We start from the raw sequence: 20,438 nt of genomic DNA, 5'->3' as shown, positions 1-20,438 counted from the left end.
CTGACAAGGGCCTGCAGGGACAAGAAAAGGGGGAATGGCTTTAACCTGACAGAGGGGAGACTGAGGTGAGATCTGAGGAAGAAGTTCCTCCCTGTGAGGTGGAAGTGGCCCAGAGAAGCTGTGGCTGCCCCATCCCTGGCAGTGTTCAAGGCCAGGCTGGACACAGGGGCTTGGAGCAGCCTGGTCTAGTGGAAGGTGTCCCTGTCCATGGCAGGGGTTGGAACTGGATGAGCTTTAAAGTCCCTTCCAACCCAAACCAGTCTGGGATTCTATGATTATAATCCTAGAAATCACACCCTGTAAGCTAAGACACCCTTGGCCATAGAGACGGTCACTCAAATAACATGCATGTGCTGTGTCTTTCAACAGAAAGGAGAGAATGCAAGAGCAAATGGCTGGAGATACAGGGTGTTACCTATACAGAAAATACCAATTACCACCTTTTGAAATGTCTTACAAGGGACAGCTGGCAGACTGATGGTGTGCTGACTTTGTGTACCCGTCCCCCAGCACCCATCTCTGTGCAAATATGAGTTAAAAAATATCTTGACTCTGTGTTTGAGATTTGCTTGTTGCACTCCAGGTGAACAAGCCCACATTTTCACAACAGAGGGAGTGGTGGTTATGGTGTAGAAGGTCTGTACTTCACCAACAGCTTCCCCTCCAACCCAATAGCGTTTAGGTACATGACTTTGCTGCGCAGGATGTGGCCATTCGAAGCACATTTAGAAGTCAATGTTGCCCAGTACACCTCCATGCCTTAGATCACCCTTCACCTGGTCTCACAGTACCCCTGAAAGCAGCACATGCATGTTTGCATCTTTACAACATTTGGTCTCAATTCTGCAAGGAAATCCACATTTTTCACCATTTCAGCATTTCAGTTTACATGAATGTCAAATTGCTGATGTGGTATTCCTCTGTTAAGTCTCACCAAAAAAAAAAAAAAAAAACCCAACAACCCAAAAAACCAAAACAAAACCACCCCAAAAAAACCTCTACCAAATTTGGAATCAAAATAGAACACGTAACCACAGTACCCTTTACCATAGAAATTTTCAAGGTAGTAAGAGTTTTATTATCCAGACTCATGCATATAAAAAGTTAATTAGCAAGCACTTTCTACAGAATCTTTCATGAGGCTTTACAATCCACATTATCAGTAAGAAAGGTTATTTCATGCTCTTCCAGGACCCAGGCTTTACAAGCACTGAGAACAGATAGCTGCAAGTATCTTAAGTGTAACCATGTTTTGGATTGCAGGAGGTTTGTTATTCCCACCAAGTATTTCCGTGATAAACTTACAATGATAAATATGATAGGGGCGGGTGATACAGAGAGGAAACAGAGAAATAAAACTTATTGTTTAATACACCACTCCAGTGCAGATATAGCTGATGATTCCTTACAGTGTAAGTAATTCCCGAAGTTTTGTGTAATGACTTTAAAGTATCACCCTTACCAAGTCATGTCTCTTCCCTCCAAACAAAAGCACCCTCCTTAAACTTTATCATACAGACCTCACTCCATGTTAGCCTCCACATATTCATGAATGCAGTAGAGTACAGCAGGTTTTAGTCTAACAGTTCAGAAACATACTAACCCCTTTTCAGGATACTGTTTCAGAAATCAAAATTTGGTATAAAGCTCCTCAACTGCCATCAGTTATCAGGACTACAGTTTTCTTGGGGATCCTGGGGGAGGAGGCCTGGTTTTATTTGCAAGCTCAAAGAAATTCTTAATTATTGAACCTAGTTCCTGCTACTAAGGCAACTGTGACTTTGACTGCAGAATTTTCACTTTGTCAGTTTTCCTGTATGCCTCCCCCAGAGGCTGTTCAAAGCCTTCAGCCTTCCGAGCTTTTATCTGGTCCCCAACCATGCAAAATAACAATAAAGTTAATTTTAATGTATCATACAAGAATTACGATTGTCAAATATTAACACCCCTCACCCCCAGAAGAGATCCAGCAGAGTTCTTTTGCACCAAATGTCAATTGTTGTCTTTCATCCATTGGTCAATCCATTGCATAATCTGATCCAAATTTCTCTCCAGGTCTTCGGGAGTATTGCTGTGTAACTGGTGTACAATTTCCTTTCTATATGACAACAGAGCTTCCTCATAAAGCGTCTGAAAAATTTCACACTGAAGGTTGTCTTGCAGCTTTTTCCCTTTATACCCCCTTAAAAACAACACCAAGAGACAGTGTTAGACATATTGATAACTATAAAGTATTCCATAGAGAATCAGTAATTTATACCCTAAAAAAATCTTTTATGAGGTCACACAACAGTTCTTTGTCCTTATTTATCCACTGACATACCTGCTTTCAAGTCTGTCATAGAGAAATGAATTTTCTGTACGAAGTACAAACACCATATGAAACCAGCGTTCAGGGAAGAAATCACAGCCATGATAATCAACAATAACTCCACCCTCACTCATTTTATCTTCTAGCTCATCTATTACCTGCAAAAGAAACAAACACAGGCAAGTTTACCTGAAATTACAGAAAGTCAAAGTACAAGCATGACAGTTTTAGAAGTTGGGCTTACTCTGTCTTCATCCAAAATCGGACAGTCATACTCCTCATCAAAACCTTCATACAGTTCTCCTGCAGCAAAAAGAATTTGTGGAAGTTTGTGAAGTAACAGCAGTTATTATTTTTGTAGTTATGTTTATTTCAGGAGGATGCAAACAATGGACAGTGTTCAGAGCAAATCCATAAAAGGAGAAGTTTGTTGTTACTTAATACAAAGTGTGCCACAGTCACATAAATGCTTTTTACCCTATGCCACCAAAAGCATTTCTGTTAAAGCAAATTCATTTCCATTTCACTTAATACATAATGCATGCACTGCAAACTGTACAAAGCAAAAATATCTTAAGTCCTTTGATGAATTATATTGGTAATATGGCCTACCATCTTTTGCCATGTCACCCACATTAACATAGGTCATCCCTGTTCTTGACGCCAGCTCTTTTCCGAGTGTGGTTTTCCCAACACCTGGAGTACCTAAAGACACAACCCCATGTAAAACAGTAGGAGAAAAGCATGTAAGTCCTCTTCAGATAACCTTCTATGGCATCTAAAAGGAAGCTTTTTCAGTCAATGCTGGTAAGTTTGTATAAGAAAAAGGGGGCAAAACCCTGCACGATGAGGAAATGCAAATATGAGCAATGTCCGGAGATGAAAATAAAAAGGACAGAACTATGAAGAAAAGTCTCAATTTGTGCAAAAGTTTTATTCTAATCAGGATGATCACAGAATCCCAGACTGGTTTGGGTTGGAAAGGACCTTAAAGCTCACTCAGCTCCAACCCCGGCCACAGGCAGGGACACCTTCCACTAGACCACGTTGCTCCAAGCCCCATCCAGCCTGACCTTGAACACTGCCAGGGATGGGGCAGCCACAGCTTCTCTGGGCACCCTGCGCCAGGGCCTCACCACCCTCACAGGGAGGAACTTCTTCCTCAGATCTCATCTCAACATCCCCTCTGTCAGTAAACCTTGTTTCATTTAAAGCCTGACCCAACACGGGAAACCTTAAGTTGCCACTCAGCGCAGCTCAGCTGCTGCTCCGCAGGGACCTCACACTCCAGATCATGGGTAGAGACTGATGGGGCGTCTCAGCGCCAGCCCAGCCCAGCCCAGCCCAGCCCAGCCCAGCCCAGCCCAGCCCAGCCCAGCCCAGCCCAGCCCAGCCCTCCCCTCCCCTCCCCTCCCCTCCCCTCCCTTCCTCACCCCACCCTGCCCCACTTCTCCCCTCCCCTTTCCCCTCCCCTCCCCTTTCCCCTCCCCTTTCCCCTCCCCACCCCACCCCTCCCTTCCCCACCCCTCCCCTCTCTTCCCCACCCCACCCCTCCCGTCCCCTCATCTCCTCTCCTTTTCCCCTCTCCTCCCCTCCCCTCCCCACCCCTCCCCTCCCTTCCCCACCCCTCCCCACCCCTTCCTTCCCCTTCCCTTCCCCACCCCACCCCTCCCCACCCCACCCCACCCCTCCCCTCCCCACCCCACCCCTCCCCTCCCCACCCCACCGCCGGTGCCGGTGCCGGTGCCGGTGCCGCGCACCTGTCAACAGCAAGTTAGGTCTCCTCATGCTAGCGCTCCACACCTGCGGCAGGCACTGGTCGCCTAGGAGACACGTGAACGGGGGCCTTCACTGAGCCGCCGCCCCCTGATGGCGTCACTCGCTCTGCCCGAGGGGTTGGGCGGCTTGGACAGGCAGGCAGGCGCAGCGAGAACAGCTAAAGGCCGCCTGTGCAGAAGGGCCCCTGGGAGGCCTGTGGGTGGTGTGTTGTATTCTGGTCGGCTGTCGGCGTCGGTCTCAGGCTGCTCCGGAGGGGGGTTTTCCTTTGAGGCCGCCCCTGGGTGGGCTTGTCCCCTCAGGCCCGGCTGGTCGCAGGGCTTCCGACTAGGCTGATCGGCGCCGGTCGGGCTGAGGATGTCTGGAAGCTCCTCGGGAAAACAGACGGTGCCGGCTGAGGTAGGCCTAGGGGGAGAGAGGTGGGGAGTAGCGGTGATTTTAGGCCCGGTAATTATCCCATAGTCTTTCTTTGGGCAGTTCCTTTTCAGCTGTGTGAGTTTTTTGGTTTATTTTAATGTATAAGGTGTTATTTTTTTACTACTGCCATGCATGAAAAGGTAACTCCCTCACAGGAGGTTACCAGCCTCCTTGTAAATATGCAAATTCAACTAAAAATAGGTTTTGTCTGAATAATGTTAAGAGCAAGCGGGCTCAGTTGTTGGTGCTCTTTGTAGAATCATAGAATTACAGACTAGTTTGGGTTGGAAGGGACTTTAAAGCTCATCCAGTTCCAAACCCCTTCCACAGGCAGGAACACCTTCCACTAGACCACGTTGCTTCAAGCCCCATCCAGCCTGGCTTTGAACACTGCTAGGGTTAGAGCCAGGAGTATTGATCTAGAGAGTAGGAAGGCTCTGCAGAGAGATCTGGACAGGCTGGATCGATGGGCTGTGACCAGTGCTGTGAGATTCAACAAGGCTCAGTGCCAGGTCCTGCTCTTGAGCCACAACAACCCCATGCAATGCTCCAGGCTTGGGGAAGAGAGGCTGGGAAGCTGCTCCGTAGAAAAGGACTTGGGTGTACCAATTGATGGAGTTGAACATGAGCCAGCTTGTGCCCAGGTAGCCAAGAAGACCAACGCATCCTGGCCTGTATCAGCAATAGTGTGGTCAGCAGGACGCAGGGCAGTGATCATCACCCGGTACTGGGTACTGGTGAGGCTGCACCTTGAATCCTGTGGTCAGTTCTGAGCTCCTCACTATGAGAGAGACATTGAGGTGCTGGAGTGGGTCCAGAGAAGGGCAATGGAGCTGGTGAGGGGCCTGGAGCACAAGTGTGATGGGGAATGGCTGAAGGAACTTGGGTTTAGTCTGGAGAAAAGAAGGCTCAGGGGGGACCTTATTGCTCTCTACAACCGCCTGAAAGGCGGATGGAGCCAGGAGGTTGCTGGTTTCTTCTCCCAAGGAACAAGGGATAGGACAAGAGGAAACGGGCTCAAGCTGCCCCAGGGGATTTTTAGACAGGATATTAGGTTTAGTTTCTTCCCCAGAAGGGGTCAGGCATTGAAACAGGCTGCCTAGGGCAGTAGTGGAAGTGTTCAAAAACTCTGTAGATGAGGCCCTTAAGAGCATGGTTTAGTGGTGGCCTTGGTAGTGTTGAGGCAATAGTTGGACTTGATGATCTTAAAGGTATTTTCCAACGTAGCTGATTTTGTGATTCTTGCCCTCAAATACTCCATTGTCTGGTAATGGACTGTTTGATTAATTCTTACATGTAAATTGCAGAACATTCATAGACGTTTTTGGAGACAGCATCTCTGTTCTCTTGCTCTTGTTTTCACAGAGCTTGGTTTTGGCATGTCATCTTTTACAGGTTCTATGCTAAATGGTTGTTAGCAGCAGAGAGCCTGTGATCATTGTGATAATATTTTTGGGACCATAGATAGGCTGAAAAGTAGCTCTGGGTTTAAGTTTGTACACCCATCCTGACAGGGTATTTCTAAATCTTAAATTAAACATTGGTGCTGCTAGCAGTTTTGTTTCTTGTCACCATCAGACAGACTTCTGAGTGGCAGTCTGATTCGGGATTCCTCATACCATTTCCTCATAAGCAAATGAAATGTTTGATTTTACTGCGCTGCCCAGCTAATGGCTTTCTGCTGTCTATTTCTAACATCTAAACACTAATGTCTGCATTGTCAATGTTATAAAAAGAAAAAAGTAAATGCCACATGCAAAAGCATGAGGGGCAGAGGATATACAACGTGAATATGACCTTAATATAAAAAGGATATAAATAAGCCTATACTACTTTTTCATTCTTATGAGAGTTTTAATTGTTTAGTTTGAACTCGTGTTTTCAGAATTTTCAGCTTGTTCAGATTTGTTGATTTGCTGCAAAATACCAGTGTGTAAGGTTTTTAATATTAAAGAAGTGTGTAATTGGCACATTCAAAAAGCTTAACTGCCCAGGTTTGTGGCTAACTAGGAGTTAGCCATAGAATCATAGAATGGTTTGGGTTGGAAGGGACCTTAAAGGTCATCCAGTTCCAGCCTCCAATTTTAATGAAGTTCTTTACATGTATGACGTATTCTTATATATGCTTGATAAAAATCTCCAATTTTGTAGAGACAGCTGTACCAAATTAAGGAGAGTGCTACATTGAAGCAAAACATTTGTATTTTACCAGGTGTCAGATTGGTTGGCGCATTCATTTGGTGACTTCTTAGGAAACACAAGTATTTCCCCCAGTACCGTTCCTGTGAAGCCACTAGAAGACAACTCCAGTAGAAACCAGCAGCCACAGCAGAAAGACGTGTCTTCTGTGACAGAAAGCAGAAGAAGCAAAGTTCTGCCCAGAAAAAGAGCAAAGTCATCTTCAGTAGATCTACATCGTAACAAGTCCAGACAAAACCGGAGCCAATCTCAAGATGAACCATGGGTAGATAGATACAAACCTGAAACTCAGGTGTGAGAGTTAATCTAAATGCTGATGTAGTAGTAACATTACAGTGTGACCTGTTGTGCTTCTGCTCATCATCTGTGTTGGGCAGGTGCTAGGTATATCCTGTTTTACTAGAGCAGCGAAGTACTAGTTTGATTTATTTACTGCCTGTAGGTAAGATTTTAGTGAGGTATTTAGCTATAGGAAATGCATTTTTCTCAGGCTTCCTGAGGATATAAAGCTACTGATGAGGTGTTTCCTGTCAATCTGTTCTTGAACTTCTGAACCTGTTTCTGAATTTCAGCTGAATGTCACAGCTCCAAGTACTAGGGAAATCAGCAGCTAAAGAAAGAGGAGATAACTGAGTCAGTGCACTCATTATGGGAGAGATAACAGAAATCATCTTGAGTGTTACTGGGCAGCAGGTAGCCAGTCCATTAGTATGTTCAGAGTACTTGACTGACTGTAGTTTCTGCTATCTACTGTTTGCTTGATGCATCTTGTACATAACTTAGAGGGTGTGGGCACTGTGGTACCTTAGGACTTCAAGGAGAAAAGACTCAAACCTGTAGTAAACCTGTCTTCACTGGTTCTGCTCTTGAAACAGCTTTTTCACAGTGTGTTTCGAAGATGTTAGCATGTAAGATAAATGTGTCTTAGTTTTGAGTTCTGGTTGATGTAAATAAGTTAGTATAGTACTTCTATTGTATATTTAGATATTTAATATCTCATTTCTGGAGAGGAATTGAGTTGCAAGGCTAGAAGATGAGTAAGTTGCATGAGATCTGCAGAAGTTCAGAAAAGCTATGTAGTATTGGAGTCGGTAGAACCTAAAAAGTACCACTTCCAGCAAATAGGTATAAGGCATACTGGCACAAACAGCCAAGATCGTAATGTTACTTTAGGAATAATAAATAATTAATTATTTCCCAACAGATAGAAAATTGGTTGTTGGATGAAACAGGCTGAAATGATTATTCTTAACTGTTCCACTTATTTCTATGTAGTATGTTCCAGTTTCATATGCTTATGCTTATGCATGTCTGTTAATATTCCAGTCAGCATATATTCTGTTTTTGAACCTCATTTTTACAGTCTTGGAAACCAGCAGGTGTGTATATGCACTCAGTATATTTTAATCTTGTTTTAGAATGACCTTGCTGTGCAAAAAAAGAAGATTGAAGAAGTTGAAGCCTGGTTGAAAATACACGTATTACAGAGGCAGCCAAAGCAGGTAATACTGCTGAAACTAGCATCTAGGGTTATAAACCCATACAAATGAGCTGGATTCAATTTTATTTTAATTTCAGAGGAAAAACTCACCTTACAATGCAATACGTACATAATCACTACCTGTAAGAAATCTGGTAAGGACATAGATTAGAGCTTGTAGATTTGTTTTGGGCTTATGCTGCCAACAGGTGGATTCTGGTTTTGCTCAGAAATAGTTTTCTAGGATCAAGTCAGTTCACACCTTTGCTGTTTGTGCTTGTAATTGTGTTTTGTCTTCCACAGATTAATTTTAAGTATCTTGAGAAATTCCCAGTTGCACAGACATGATATAATAGAAAGTTTTTAACCTTGTGATTGATAAGAGGCATTCCTATACACAAGCATAATTTGCCAGTCTTGCCTAGTGTGTTTCAGACCTGATTCTGCAGTTTGGTGTATAATGTTTTTAGTCTACATGGTGTGCAGTTAACTAAACAGATGCATTAAAAACTAAGAGCAAGGCTTTCAGAGTTTGAGTCTAGCTCTGAAAACCCAACAGGTAAATTAATAATACAAAATATTTAGCTCTGTTTTTATTGGGAAAAGAGAATCGTTACTACAGAAATTAAAGAAGAAATCCAACTAATATTTATCTTCAGCCAATTTTCAGTCTTTATATATCGTGTTTTGGATTTTTTTTCCCCACTCCTTCCCCCTCCCCGTGACAGGGTGGCTCTGTTTTACTGCTGACTGGTCCTCCTGGTTGTGGAAAGACTGCAACAATACAAATATTAGCAAAAGATCTTGGTGTTCAGGTGCAAGAATGGATCAATCCAATATCTTCAGACTTCACAAAAGAAGACTTAAGAAATATGTTCGGCCATGGTATGTATTTTGCTTTTTTCTTTGCCCTTTTTTTCTTTGCCCTTCCAGTTATTTTTGTATTGTGTGGGTTTTTTTGTTTTTGTTTTTTTTTTTTTTTATTCTTTTGTGTCTGTCACCAATAAGGTCACAGCCATGTGAGCCATATCCTTAATGTTTAATAAGAATCTTTTTTCTGCTCTTAGCTGAAAAGCGATTTAGTTGTTTTGGTTTTTTTTTACAATGTTTACTCCAAAACAGTTTGCAGTTCAGATCAGTATAGAGAGCTATGTAGTAGCCTGGATATCATTTGAGCCACAACAGCTAAGTCTGGCTTCATGCGTGCCCTCAACTGAATTCTACTCTTTAAAACTTCTGGTTTTGCCATGTGTTTGCCAAAGGGCTTGCCTGCTGGTATTCAGTGGCTGCTGTCAGAAAATACCATGAGTGGTATCAGTTCTTGTGGGTATTTATATTCTACTTGGTATAATACAGAATACATATTTTTAATTAGTTTTCTTTTTCAGACTCAAATTTTCATACGTTTCCGAGTCAGGCACAGGCAGATGTCTTTCAAGATTTTCTATTAAGAGCAAATAAGTATAACAAACTGCAGATGCTTGGGGAGTCCTCAGAAAATGATAAAAAGCTTATTCTCATTGAAGTAAGTGAAAACTTGTGAAATCTTATTTTGAAAACAGTAGCTTTTATTGTAACATTGACATGCTAACTAGCTTCAGTTGGTGGGTTGGGGTTGTCAGAAGTTAGTCTGCTGTTACTGCAGATGAGCTTTTTTATTACTTCTTAAGTTTCTACAGCAGTCTAGAACCAAGCCTAAGTATAAACTAATAGGCAGAAACTGGAGACTAGTTTCTACACAGAAATAAGATTATATCAAAACGTAGACCAAAACAATTTTCAGAAGTCATACCCATGTTTCTGTATGATTAGCCTTCTAGGAATATGTATGTGTATAGACAGGAAGAAGGGGAAAAAACCTCTCACTATTCCTGTTATTTAAGGATCCAGGAGAGTACAGAAGATGTGCAAGAATTAACACAATAGAAAGCATTTTAAATTCAGCCTTCCTGGCCTTGTATAGGGGACATTATTTAGGGCAGAGATATGAAGTCTGGGGGTTCGTAAGCCATAATGCGAGATAAAGGAGAAGATGTGACTTTTACTTGTTCACAAGTGTGTTTCAATGGCTTTTTTTTTTTTTTTTTTTTGATAAAGGAATTTTATGATAGCCAAGTCTGTAAAATTTCAAGAGAAAGAATAGAGGAGGAAAAAATTCTAGCTGAGTGATGTGACACACTGTAGAATTTAGGAGGCATGTTTTTCTGTGACAGCATAAAGTCACTTTCATGTATCAATATCATATCCTGCACTCTTCATTGGTGGACATGCTAACCTGGATGTTTATTTTCTGTGTAAAACTCAGTCTAGCAGGCTACATAGACACCCAAGGCTGTTTCTTAAGAAACAAGGACAGAAAGAAAATGTTTACCTTTTTATAGTTTGGTGGGGTTTTTTGTTTCGTTTGTTTTTCCTGTGAGGGCGGTGAGGCCCTGGCACAGCTTGCCCAGAGAAGCTGTGGCTGCCTCATCCCTGGCAGTGCTCAAGGCCAGGTTGTATGGGGCTTGGAGCAACCTGGTCTAGTAGAAGATGTCCCTGCCTGTGGCAGGGGATTGGAACTGTATGAGCTTCCAGGCCAAACTGGTCTGTGATATGATTCTTTAAATAATTCTTTTCCATAACAAAAGAAGGAAATGCTATACTATAGGGTTTTTTTTTCCTTATTTTTTTACCTGGTTATCTTCAGTGTTAGTCACATGCAAATTTAGTTGTGAAGTAGCTAACTAGGAATAAAATACATGTAGCAAGTGACGTGCCGTAACAGTCTATGGGAGAGAATATTTACATCTAATGTAATGACAGCAGTTCTTTTGTTTTGAATAGGACCTACCTAACCAATTCTATCGAGAGCCTAGCAGCCTACATGAAATTCTCAGGTCAGTTGCAAATGAGGTTTTAAGGATTAGCTTCACCCACTCACAGTAAACTGGAGTTTGATTCTAACCATACTTATCTCTCATTTTAGGAGATTTGTTCGTATGAGTAGATGTCCACTCATATTTATTATATCAGACAACTTCAGTGGAGACAGCAAGCAGAGGTTACTATTCCCAGTGGACATTCTAGAGGAGTTGTGTATATCCACTATTAGGTAAGATCTTTTTTCTCATTAAAACTTGATTGAAATTAATGAGAAGTCAGAAACTAAGTTTTTTTAATGAAATCCAACAGTTTCAAGCCTGTTGCAACAACAAATATGATGAAAGTTCTTAATCGAATTGCTGCAACAGAAGCCAGCTTGGTAAGTCATCAAAACTGATAACTTGTGCAGTGCTTGCGCTAGAAGATTTCAGGCTTTTACATCTGAAATGTTATTTATCTTTGTTGGTATATTTGTTTGATCTTTGATAGCAGAGCCCCACACCCCCAAAAAACCCTCACCAGTCTCCCCAACAGAAAACAGGGAACAAACTGAAAGATGTCTTGGTTTTGAGATCAGTTCCACTTGATCTGTGGTCTAAGTCTTCGAAGTTACTGCTGAAGAGTCTCCTGTCTTTTACAGAAGCTGTATATATATGAAACAAATAATAGGAGCAGAAGTAATTTTATTGTATCCAGCAAGGCGAGAAGAGGTCATGAGCACAAGTCCTGTATTATTCCCGACCTGTTGTCATTGCAACCAAGTCTAATATTGAGTGACACCTTGCAAAGAATTGTGTGCTTTATTCTCTGCAGTATGCTGTATAAAATGTGGAGATGTGCTTAAACGGACTGAAAGTTTTAAAGTTAACAGTAGTATGTGTTTTGAGCACATGGTGGATGCTCATGTAGTCTATTTATGGTGTCTATCAGAGCTAGATCCCCACAGCCAGGGTAATATTCAAATGCTCCTTGTCCTACTTTATCTTACTACTTTGAATGTTGCTTCTTATTTGTAGAAGAGAGAAAAGAATTTTGCTCTTGACAGAACTTCTCTGGAGTTGCTTTGCAGAGGTTGTTCAGGTGATATAAGAAGTGCAATAAACAGTCTTCAGTTTTCTTCTATGAAAGGTAAATGCCTGTGATTTTCTTAAGACATTCTGACCACTTCTGCTGTAAAGGCATTCTGTTCACTGTTGCAGCACAGCTAGGTGAGCTATGTAAAATATTTTTTATATGCTGCTGTGGAGCAGGAATAAAATACACAAAGGTTTTGTACTTCTGTGTGTGTGTGGGAGAGGGTTATTTTATTAAGCTGAAAGCATTCCGTATCATGACTGTTGCATGTTGTCTAAAAGCTGAGGGCCATCTGCTGCTGTCCTGGTTTTGGCTGGGATGTAGTTAATTGTCTTCCTAGTAGCTGGTGCAGTGCTGTGTTTTGGCTTTAGTCTGAGAACAATGCTGATAACACAATGATGCTGAGCAGGGCTTACACTAAGTCAAGGGCTTTTCAGCTTCTCATGCTGCCCTGCCAGTAAGGGCACAAGAAGCTGGACACAGTCAGGACAGTTGACCCCAAGTGGCCCAAGGGATATTCTAGACAATAGCATGCTCATGCTCAGCATAAAACTCAGGAGGAAAGCTGGCTGGGGGCTGCTGCTCAGGAGCAGGCTGAGCATAAGTGAGTTGGTGGTGAGCAGTTGCTTTTAATTTGCATCTCTTGTTTTTCTCAGGTTTTATTTCTCTCTCTTTCGTTATTTTTTTAATTACAATTTCTTATAGTATTGTTACTATGTTATTTCAATTATGAAACTGGTGGGGGAGTGAGTGAGGTGCTCTATGGTGCTTAGTTGCCATCTGGGGCTAAACCACAACAGCTACGTGTGTATTGATGTAGTTTAAGAATAGGAATTATGTTTGGATTGTATACTTTATCCTGATTGTATTTTTGTTTTTATTGGTAGACTACTCACTGGAGAAAGAGTTTTGGTTGAAGAAGGAAAGGAGCTCCATGGTAAAATGTGAAGCAGCGCCAGCGGTATCTAAAGTAAGAAAGAAAAGTAAAGCTGATACTTCAGAAGACCAGGAGATACAAGCTATTGGTGGCAAAGATGCTTCTATTTTTCTTTTCCATGCTCTGGGGAAGATAATTTACTGCAAAAGTAAGAAAACTTTGACTTGCTCTTCCTTTCCTTGGGCAAAGCATGTCGGGTGCTAGGAACTACCTTTGCTAAAGTAAGGCTTACAGTGACCTCCAGTTTCTGTCTTTGGTCATTAATAACAGTATACCACCAGGAATAACAGTTTGTGGTCACTGAGATTGCACCTGTCTGTATTTATTAGGTAAATGAATGTTTCATTAAGTTGTATGACGTGTGTAATAAAATTGCATAGCTCTAGTCGCATTAGTTCCATGTGCTGTCATGCATGCAAAGCCGGATACATAGCCAGTACATTTGTTGCTTTGTACAAAAGCAGTTTTTGCCTTTGTGCAGAAATACATGTACTGCTACATTCTGTACTTGTCTGTATTCCTAAACACAGATCAGCCCTGCAGTCTCATGGCTACTGCCTCCACTATTTGTGCATCTGCTCTCTTGTTCTCCGTACTTTTTATCTTGGCTCTTTATTTCCCGTTAACAGACATTCATGCTCTGTGCATTCTGACCTGAAAACCTCTTCCACCTTGTGGTACTGTATCTCCCTTTCCACCTCTCCAAACTACATTCCACCTTACTACTACTGAAAGTTCTACTTTTTCTACACCAGGTTCTGTAAATTTACAGAAACAACCTGCTCCCTCTGCGTGGTTCAGTACTGGTTTTTTAACATTAAAACTATAAATCATAAGTATTTGCTATGTATTAAACTAGTACTATCTGCACTTGGCTAAATCAGGATCCCTAAAACCACTGGTTCTCCACATTTCAGTGATGATTCACAGTGTTAGTTCTAAAATCAGCTGGTAGAATTGACAGTAGCTGAAAGTGATGCTCATTTATGTGAAAACTGCTGTTCAGTAGTCTGTTCTTGCTCCTGTTTAACTTTTATTCTAACTTTGAATATTTAACTTGAAATGTGTGTCTTCTGGCTTTTTTGATTATGTGCGGAAATGTAGCAACATTTCTGATACTGAAAGACTAAAAAGATTGTAAAATCCTTTGCAGGAGAACCGGTGTCAGAATTCCCTCAGCTGCCTTCTCACTTATCAGAATACCGTCGGGACACCTTGCTTATTCAGCCTGAGGTACGTCTGTAATAGCTACTTGATTCCGCTTTGGTTTGAAAAAAAACCCAAACAAAATAAACTCTTAAGCAGTTGATGCAAATTCTTAAGCGCAGGGGTTTTGTCACTGATTTCAGTATATGTGTATTCAGTCTGTCCAAGTTACAGAATAATTAATGTGGAAGAGACCTCTGGAGGCTAAATTCAAATAAAGAGTAGATTCCCAGGAACTTGGATTGTTGAGTTTTGAGGATCTCTAAGAATGGAGACTCTCACTTCACTGATGAACTTGAGGTGGAAAGTGGACTTGTGCTTGCTGCAGCCTGTGATTTAGCTCGCATTTTTTCACCGTGCTTTGTCAATAGGAGTGCACCTTTCTATTACCACCCATTAAGAGAGTTGAACACAGTAATGGCTTCTGCCCCTGTGTCCCTCCTTTAGTTCTCTCTGGGAGCAAGCCAGCCTTCCTTTTCTATATAAGCATCACTTTGTAGACCATGTATGCCAGCTCCTGAACCATCCGAATGCGTTGTATCTCTTACTGGATGCGCACGTAAAACTTGGAACTTTTTCTTTTGTTTTTTGTTTCCTAATAGGATATTGTGGAAAAATCACACATGTCAGGAAGCATGTTTAATTTATACCTTCACCAGAACTATGTAGACTTTTTTTCTGATATAGATGATGTAGTGAGAGCCAGTGAATACTTAAGCACCGCTGATGTCCTTTGTAGTAACTGGAGTGTAAGTGTCACCTTTTTATACACACATGTTTTTTTTAATACTCTTAACATTGATTTCCTAGACTTTTCTCTAAGTGTTTATGAATGTTTGTTTCCCGCTTGCAGCATAGATTACAGTGAGTTGTTAATGAATGCTGAAGTAAATCAACTATAGAAGAGATGCAGGTCCAACTTTTTGTCCAGCATCTGTCAGTATTTTATTATGGCAGGCTACAGTGTTTGCAAAATACTCCACAAAGTATTTTTATTAGAATATATTTGCTGTAAAAATGTTCTGCAGCATATATGTCTTTTCCTTGATGGAACTGAACTGCTTTTTCGGTCAGCTGCTTTGAGTAAAATTTCACAGTAATCTCAACAAATTCTGTGCCTGTTGTGTCCCTGCAATTACAGAGTGTGTTGTGATTCACATGAGAAACACTGTTCACATTATGCCTGATTTCCGTCATAGACACGGCTTGTGATGGAAAAATACAGTGCATCTGTGGCCACCCGAGGGGTGATACATTCAAATATGTCCAGAGCCTTTGCCCATCACCAAGGAGGGATGGGGTTCCGGCCTTTACATAAACCCCAGTGGTTCCTTATCAATAAAAAGGTAAATTATTAGTTTTTTGGTTTTTTCGGGGGGGGGTGGGGGTGTTTTTAATTATTGTTTAGTTTTATTTTTTGAAGGGGATGACAGTTGAGTGATGTTGATGGTATTTGCTCAAAAATGCTGTTTTGAGATGAGCCACTTCTAAAAAGCTCTTGGTTGAAGAGTTACATTTTTATTACTCCTTTAATGGATAAATCAGTTGGACGCCTCTGACAAAGTCTGATTCAAGTGTCCAAGTTGGCTCACTGCTGGGAGAGTCTTAATCCTAAATTAATTATTAATCTTAGTTACTAATCTTAATTACTAATCTTAATCCTAAATATTCCTAGAAGTTGGTTTAAAGGTTTTGTGCAGTTTAAATCGTATTAAACTGTTGTGTAAGTTTCAGAAATTGCTGCTGGCTCGCGTTTATCAGAAATAGACTGTTCATGAGATGCCAAAGCTCTTGACAATTTTTTACATTTCAAGTGATGCTTGCTGTATCTGGCAAGAAATATTGGCCTGGGTGGGTGGAGGATTCTCTAATCAAAAGAGAAATATTTTCTGGAAATTTTAATTTCCAGAATTTAATTTTAAAAGGCAACAGTGAAGGATGTCACCATTTTTTAGGATCTGTGTATGTTAACTCTAATGGCTTATCCTTTTTCTGTCATCTTATTTTTCAGTAGCCTGTGTGTAGTCATCCAGCAGGCAAGGAGCAAGTCTGCCTTTTGTGGTAGAGAATATTTACATTAATGATTATGTACCAGTTTTTTACTTGTGTTTCTTTTCCTCCTAATTCTTACAGTATCACGAAAATTGCCTTGCTGCAAAATCTCTCTTTTCAAGCTTCTGTTTACCACCCGAGTGTCTTCAGACTGAGCTATTGCCTTATCTTGCTATGTTAGCAAATCCAATGAGAAATCAAGGTAAATTGAGTGTAACTTTTAATCTTGGACTCTTCTTTTTTACTTCTTTTTGGTAACTGAAGCATATGGTGCAATTTTGTAACTCCATATGTCAATACTATCTGTGCTTTTGCCTCAGTTAAGAAAATACTTATGGTAAATGCGTGTAAGTGATACCCCAAAAGGTTTCCGGTAGCACAGCCAAAATTCAAGCTACCCTGCTGGGTTTGAAACAGTATGAAGAACATTGTAAAAGCTTAATGTAACCGAAATAATTCAAATAAGTATCTCTCTTGGCAGAAGTGAGACCTGTATGAGGCTTTTTAAATGTGTAAGATGAGGTCCTCATGTTGCAGTATTTGAAACAATTTTTCACTTTTTCTGCATGGATTTCTGGTATTTGTAGTTTTGAATTTCACGCTGTTGCCTTCTCACTCAGTCTCTTCAGATTGTTGCACAGCTTTTCTGTCTGCCCAGATGCTTACTAGCTTGTCTAACTTGGGTGAAATCAGAAGACTGCTAATCTTGCTCTTCATCCTTTTTTTTCACAGGGTTCTATTTAAGAATGTATTGAATAGCCAAGGTCCTAGTACAGATCTTTGCGGAACTGTATTGGCACTTTTTTTCCATTGCAGGCGTTAAGTGTTAACCCTGTACCCTCTCCCCACTTTGTATTAATTAATTGCTTCTCAAACTTTATTAATGAAGGGGTTCTCTTAGGCTTAAGGCTTCTTTTAAATCCAATAGAAGATTTGGTGAGAAGACTTTTGGAAACCTAGTAGGCAATTTTAACTAGATCTGCACTGCTTACTGATCCTTTTCCTGTGTCATCAGCAGACTTAAAAGGCTTTCAAAAGCCTTTCCTAGAAAAAGTGAACAAAATCCAAGTTTGCAGTGCATTAAAACAATGTATAACCTGAGGTAATCCAGTAGCAGACAGTTCATGTGGAAAAATGTACTTTCTGTGGTACACAATCATAAAATTGCTGTTTAGACATCTGGGTTGCTTATGCTATGTTAATTACTTCTACTAAAAGGCTTCATACCTTAGGTAAGGCCTTAACACTGAGATGAATTAATTTTGTGGCCTGTGGAATAATAACTCTGCATCATAAATACAGTTGATTAACATAATGGATTTTGTTTTTATTTTATGGGAATAAGGAATTTGGAGACAAGAAATAAACACATGTGCAGTGTTTTGGTATCAAAAATAATGCAAGTATATACGGAATACTGGATTGAAGTTACACATTATTTACTTTCTGGTAGTTTTGATTGTATGTGTGTTATTATCTACCCAATGTGATACTGGTGATTCTTTATTTTTTAGCTCAGATTGCTTTTATCCAGGATGTTGGGAGGCTACCACTGAAAAGACATCTTGGGAGGTAAACTGAAGCTCTGTCTTTTCTTAAAGAAAGTAAGACTGTCTCCTCCTCCTTTTCCTTTCTCCTCACCTTCCCTCTATATTGAGGGAAAGAACCCTTTCATAGAGAAACATCTTCCATGCACATCTGTGATGTGATATTATCCCTCACTGGCAGGATGGTAATTTATTTTGCTTGTTTAAACTCCTTTTCACTTCAAATCTATTTATCCTTACAGTGTTGATAGCCACATTTTCACTATAGTCTTGCTTGTAATCCTTCATTAGCTTTCTTTGCTGTTGCATGAGATACTAGCTCTGTCTAGACAAATCTAGTGCATTATCTGAATAAATATATTTTAATAATCAAAAACATTCATGTGAGAATAAAACTGAATTAATGCAGAGTATAGGGTGCTCTGCCTATTGTTTATTGTGACATAAATCATTAATCTGGACGTTTCACAGAAAATCCTGTGTTCACATGTGTGTTAGGGGTATGAGAAGAAAAGCGTAACGGGGAGTCACTCTTACTTCTTTGAGAATATTTACTGTTGTATATCTATGGAACTACAAAATATTTTAATGAGTGCTTCCTCTGAGATAGCAGCACTGGTTTTCATGTTGCCTACTGGACGACTTAATTAAGATTAAACCTTCTTTTAGAATGCATATTTTTAATAAAACTAGCCACTGAAGTTCCTCTGTCCCAGATGTTAAATAACTGAGTTACATTTCTATCACTTTGATATCTTTGCACTTCATCAACACTTTTAGTTGTGTTGGCCTGTTTCTAGTAAAGGATCGAGATCACAGCTGGGATGAGAGTAACTCTTTCATCCCTGAATCATGGGAGTTTGTTAGAGCATCTGACAAAACATCCCATATTGGTCACTGTGGAATGGCTGTCTGAGTTTAACTAAGGAATACTGGTGTGTAAACTGAAGGCTGTATTACCCAAGAACCACCCTGTTGTGTTAAAAGGCCTTTTGGTTGCTAGGTGGGAAGAAAGCAGTGTCCCTAACAGGTGTATCTATTTGCAGTCTCCCTTGTCTGAGCCAGAATGTTTGTAACTTTAGAAATTAATTGTATTAATTGCCATTCATTTTGTCTGCAGCACACCTTTAAATATTGATCAGTGCTTCGTATCTGTATTAATAAGTTGGATTTGTGTCACTTAAGGTTTTATCTGACAGGTAATTTTCTCCTGAAAACATGGTGATCCTTTTTTACCTCTCCACTATTTTGGAAATGAAATACAGAGAGATGTAGGTATTTTAGTAAGCATTTGCTTCCTTCAGGAATCCTCATTGAAAATAATTTCTTTTGTGTTATTAAGCAGTCATTAAAATAGCTTGTGTGCAGCTGTTTCAATGGAAATAAGAATCTTTCATTTATTAATATTATAATACAGTTATATATCACTGTAATCATGCTATGGTAATAATATTACTATATTATTATATTTAGCAATATTATTTATATACCCATTCGTAGGACTGGGAATGGTACTGTAATGAGAAAGCTGGCACTGAGGAGAGAGCACAGTGTTTGATCAGCTGGGATTGGTGTCAGGATGAGTTTTTGTCAGTAACTGTGTAAGTTTTTGTTATTCCAGGGTAGAGTGGAAAAGACAATAAAGGAACATTGGTAACATGCTGATACAGAGATGGTAGAAAGATTGAGAAGTCAAAGAGATTTCCTTTCTGTTCTATTAATATTTATTTTTGATTTGCCTGTTCCATGTTAAGTTGCATTCTGTCCTGAAGTATTTCAGTTCTGCTTGGAAAGGGTCTAACACACTGTGGGCTGTTGTCAGGAACTTAATTGGTCATGGTTCGTGAAGAAAGCTGAGGAAGACCACTGTCACCAAAAAGTTCAGTTTCAAGGAACAACACGTATTAGGGAAGCCAAGGAGCACAAACAGGATCTGGTGTTTTGCTGTCGCTATGTAGGGCAGAATTAACATTACTGATGGAGGGTGTTACTGGTGAAAAATGAGAAAGCTATTAAGCACCAGTGAAGAAGGGGTGGCCCATGTGGTACACAGGCACTCTTTTCTCTTGCAGTTTCTGTGTGAAGGTGCAGGCATTTTGTCTCATGGTAACTGACTATTGCAATGATAATTTTACAGGTTAAAGCTTGAAACACTTACTGATAAAGATCCTGGGATACCAGACTTATTTGTTAGCTCCGAGGGGGATGGTGCTGATGCTCATGCTGTGGAAGCGGCTGCAGAGGTGGAGAAAACCACGATAGATGAGAATGAATCAGGTGGATTCCCTCTCTCTTCTAGCCAGTGCAGTGGAAGTGAACTACCTTGCAGTCAGCCCCAGCCTGTTGCAGCTCAAGCAGTCATGGAGGAAGACGAATTACAAATAGAGGAATACGATAGTGACTGAGTACAACACCGTACTGACCACTAACTTCCTTGAATGAATTCCTACGCTGGAGAGGCTTTTGCTAAAGAGAGTATGGTCTGCCCAATACTGCTTTAGGTACCTAGGCTTGGCCTCCCAGCCTACCTGAATGTGCTGTGTCGGCATCGAGACAGCTCTCTTCAGTGTCCTCTTA

At 40.7% G+C, this 20,438-nt stretch overlaps 2 protein-coding genes across 4 annotated transcripts; one reads left to right on the top strand and one right to left on the bottom strand.

The window, feature by feature from the left end:
* Nucleotides 1-1,055: 1,055 nt before the first annotated feature.
* On the bottom strand, nucleotides 1,056-4,175 carry AK6 (adenylate kinase 6). Its single transcript, XM_065663526.1, has 5 exons — nucleotides 4,072-4,175; nucleotides 2,924-3,016; nucleotides 2,556-2,614; nucleotides 2,324-2,469; nucleotides 1,056-2,182 (listed from the first exon to the last, which is right to left on the bottom strand). Exons 1-5 carry the CDS (start codon nucleotides 4,097-4,099, stop codon nucleotides 1,993-1,995), a joined length of 516 nt encoding a protein of 171 aa, XP_065519598.1. The 5' UTR covers nucleotides 4,100-4,175; the 3' UTR covers nucleotides 1,056-1,992.
* RAD17 (RAD17 checkpoint clamp loader component) lies at nucleotides 4,058-20,386 on the top strand. 3 transcript variants are annotated; one of them, XM_065663523.1, is made up of 16 exons: nucleotides 4,059-4,486; nucleotides 6,717-6,995; nucleotides 8,122-8,205; nucleotides 8,912-9,068; nucleotides 9,572-9,708; nucleotides 11,007-11,059; nucleotides 11,149-11,274; nucleotides 11,355-11,424; nucleotides 12,062-12,173; nucleotides 13,007-13,204; nucleotides 14,210-14,289; nucleotides 14,865-15,011; nucleotides 15,462-15,608; nucleotides 16,396-16,516; nucleotides 17,829-17,886; nucleotides 19,999-20,386. In XM_065663523.1, the coding sequence occupies exons 1-16, from the start codon at nucleotides 4,445-4,447 to the stop codon at nucleotides 20,264-20,266; spliced, it is 2,079 nt and encodes a 692-aa protein (XP_065519595.1). In that variant the 5' UTR covers nucleotides 4,059-4,444; the 3' UTR covers nucleotides 20,267-20,386. The 3 variants fall into 3 exon arrangements, with proteins under 3 accessions (XP_065519596.1, XP_065519595.1, XP_065519597.1); XM_065663524.1 differs by lacking the exon at nucleotides 14,865-15,011 and having other exon boundaries at nucleotides 4,058-4,486; XM_065663525.1 differs by lacking the exons at nucleotides 4,059-4,486; nucleotides 6,717-6,995; nucleotides 8,122-8,205 and having other exon boundaries at nucleotides 8,981-9,068; nucleotides 9,559-9,708.
* Nucleotides 20,387-20,438: the final 52 nt, after the last annotated feature.

This window comes from Lathamus discolor, chromosome Z (genome assembly GCF_037157495.1).
Source record: "Lathamus discolor isolate bLatDis1 chromosome Z, bLatDis1.hap1, whole genome shotgun sequence".
Taxonomy (NCBI): Eukaryota; Metazoa; Chordata; class Aves; order Psittaciformes; family Psittacidae; genus Lathamus; species Lathamus discolor.
Note: the sequence above shows the minus strand (reverse complement) of the source record. Positions and strands in the feature narration are given on the sequence as shown.

Bases quoted from the DNA above. Each gene is read 5' to 3' on its own strand.
- AK6 (XM_065663526.1), bottom strand. From the start codon at position 4,099: ATGAGGAGACCTAACTTGCTGTTGACAG. The intron at 3,017-4,071 runs GTGCGCGGCACC...TTGTGTCTTTAG, and splicing joins ACCTAACTTGCTGTTGACAG to GTACTCCAGGTGTTGGGAAA. The intron at 2,470-2,555 runs GTAAGCCCAACT...TTTCTTTTGCAG, and splicing joins CGATTTTGGATGAAGACAGA to GTAATAGATGAGCTAGAAGA.
- RAD17 (XM_065663523.1), top strand. From the start codon at position 4,445: ATGTCTGGAAGCTCCTCGGGAAAACAGACGGTGCCGGCTGAG. The intron at 9,709-11,006 runs GTAAGTGAAAAC...TGTTTTGAATAG, and splicing joins AAAAGCTTATTCTCATTGAA to GACCTACCTAACCAATTCTA. The intron at 14,290-14,864 runs GTACGTCTGTAA...GTTTCCTAATAG, and splicing joins CCTTGCTTATTCAGCCTGAG to GATATTGTGGAAAAATCACA.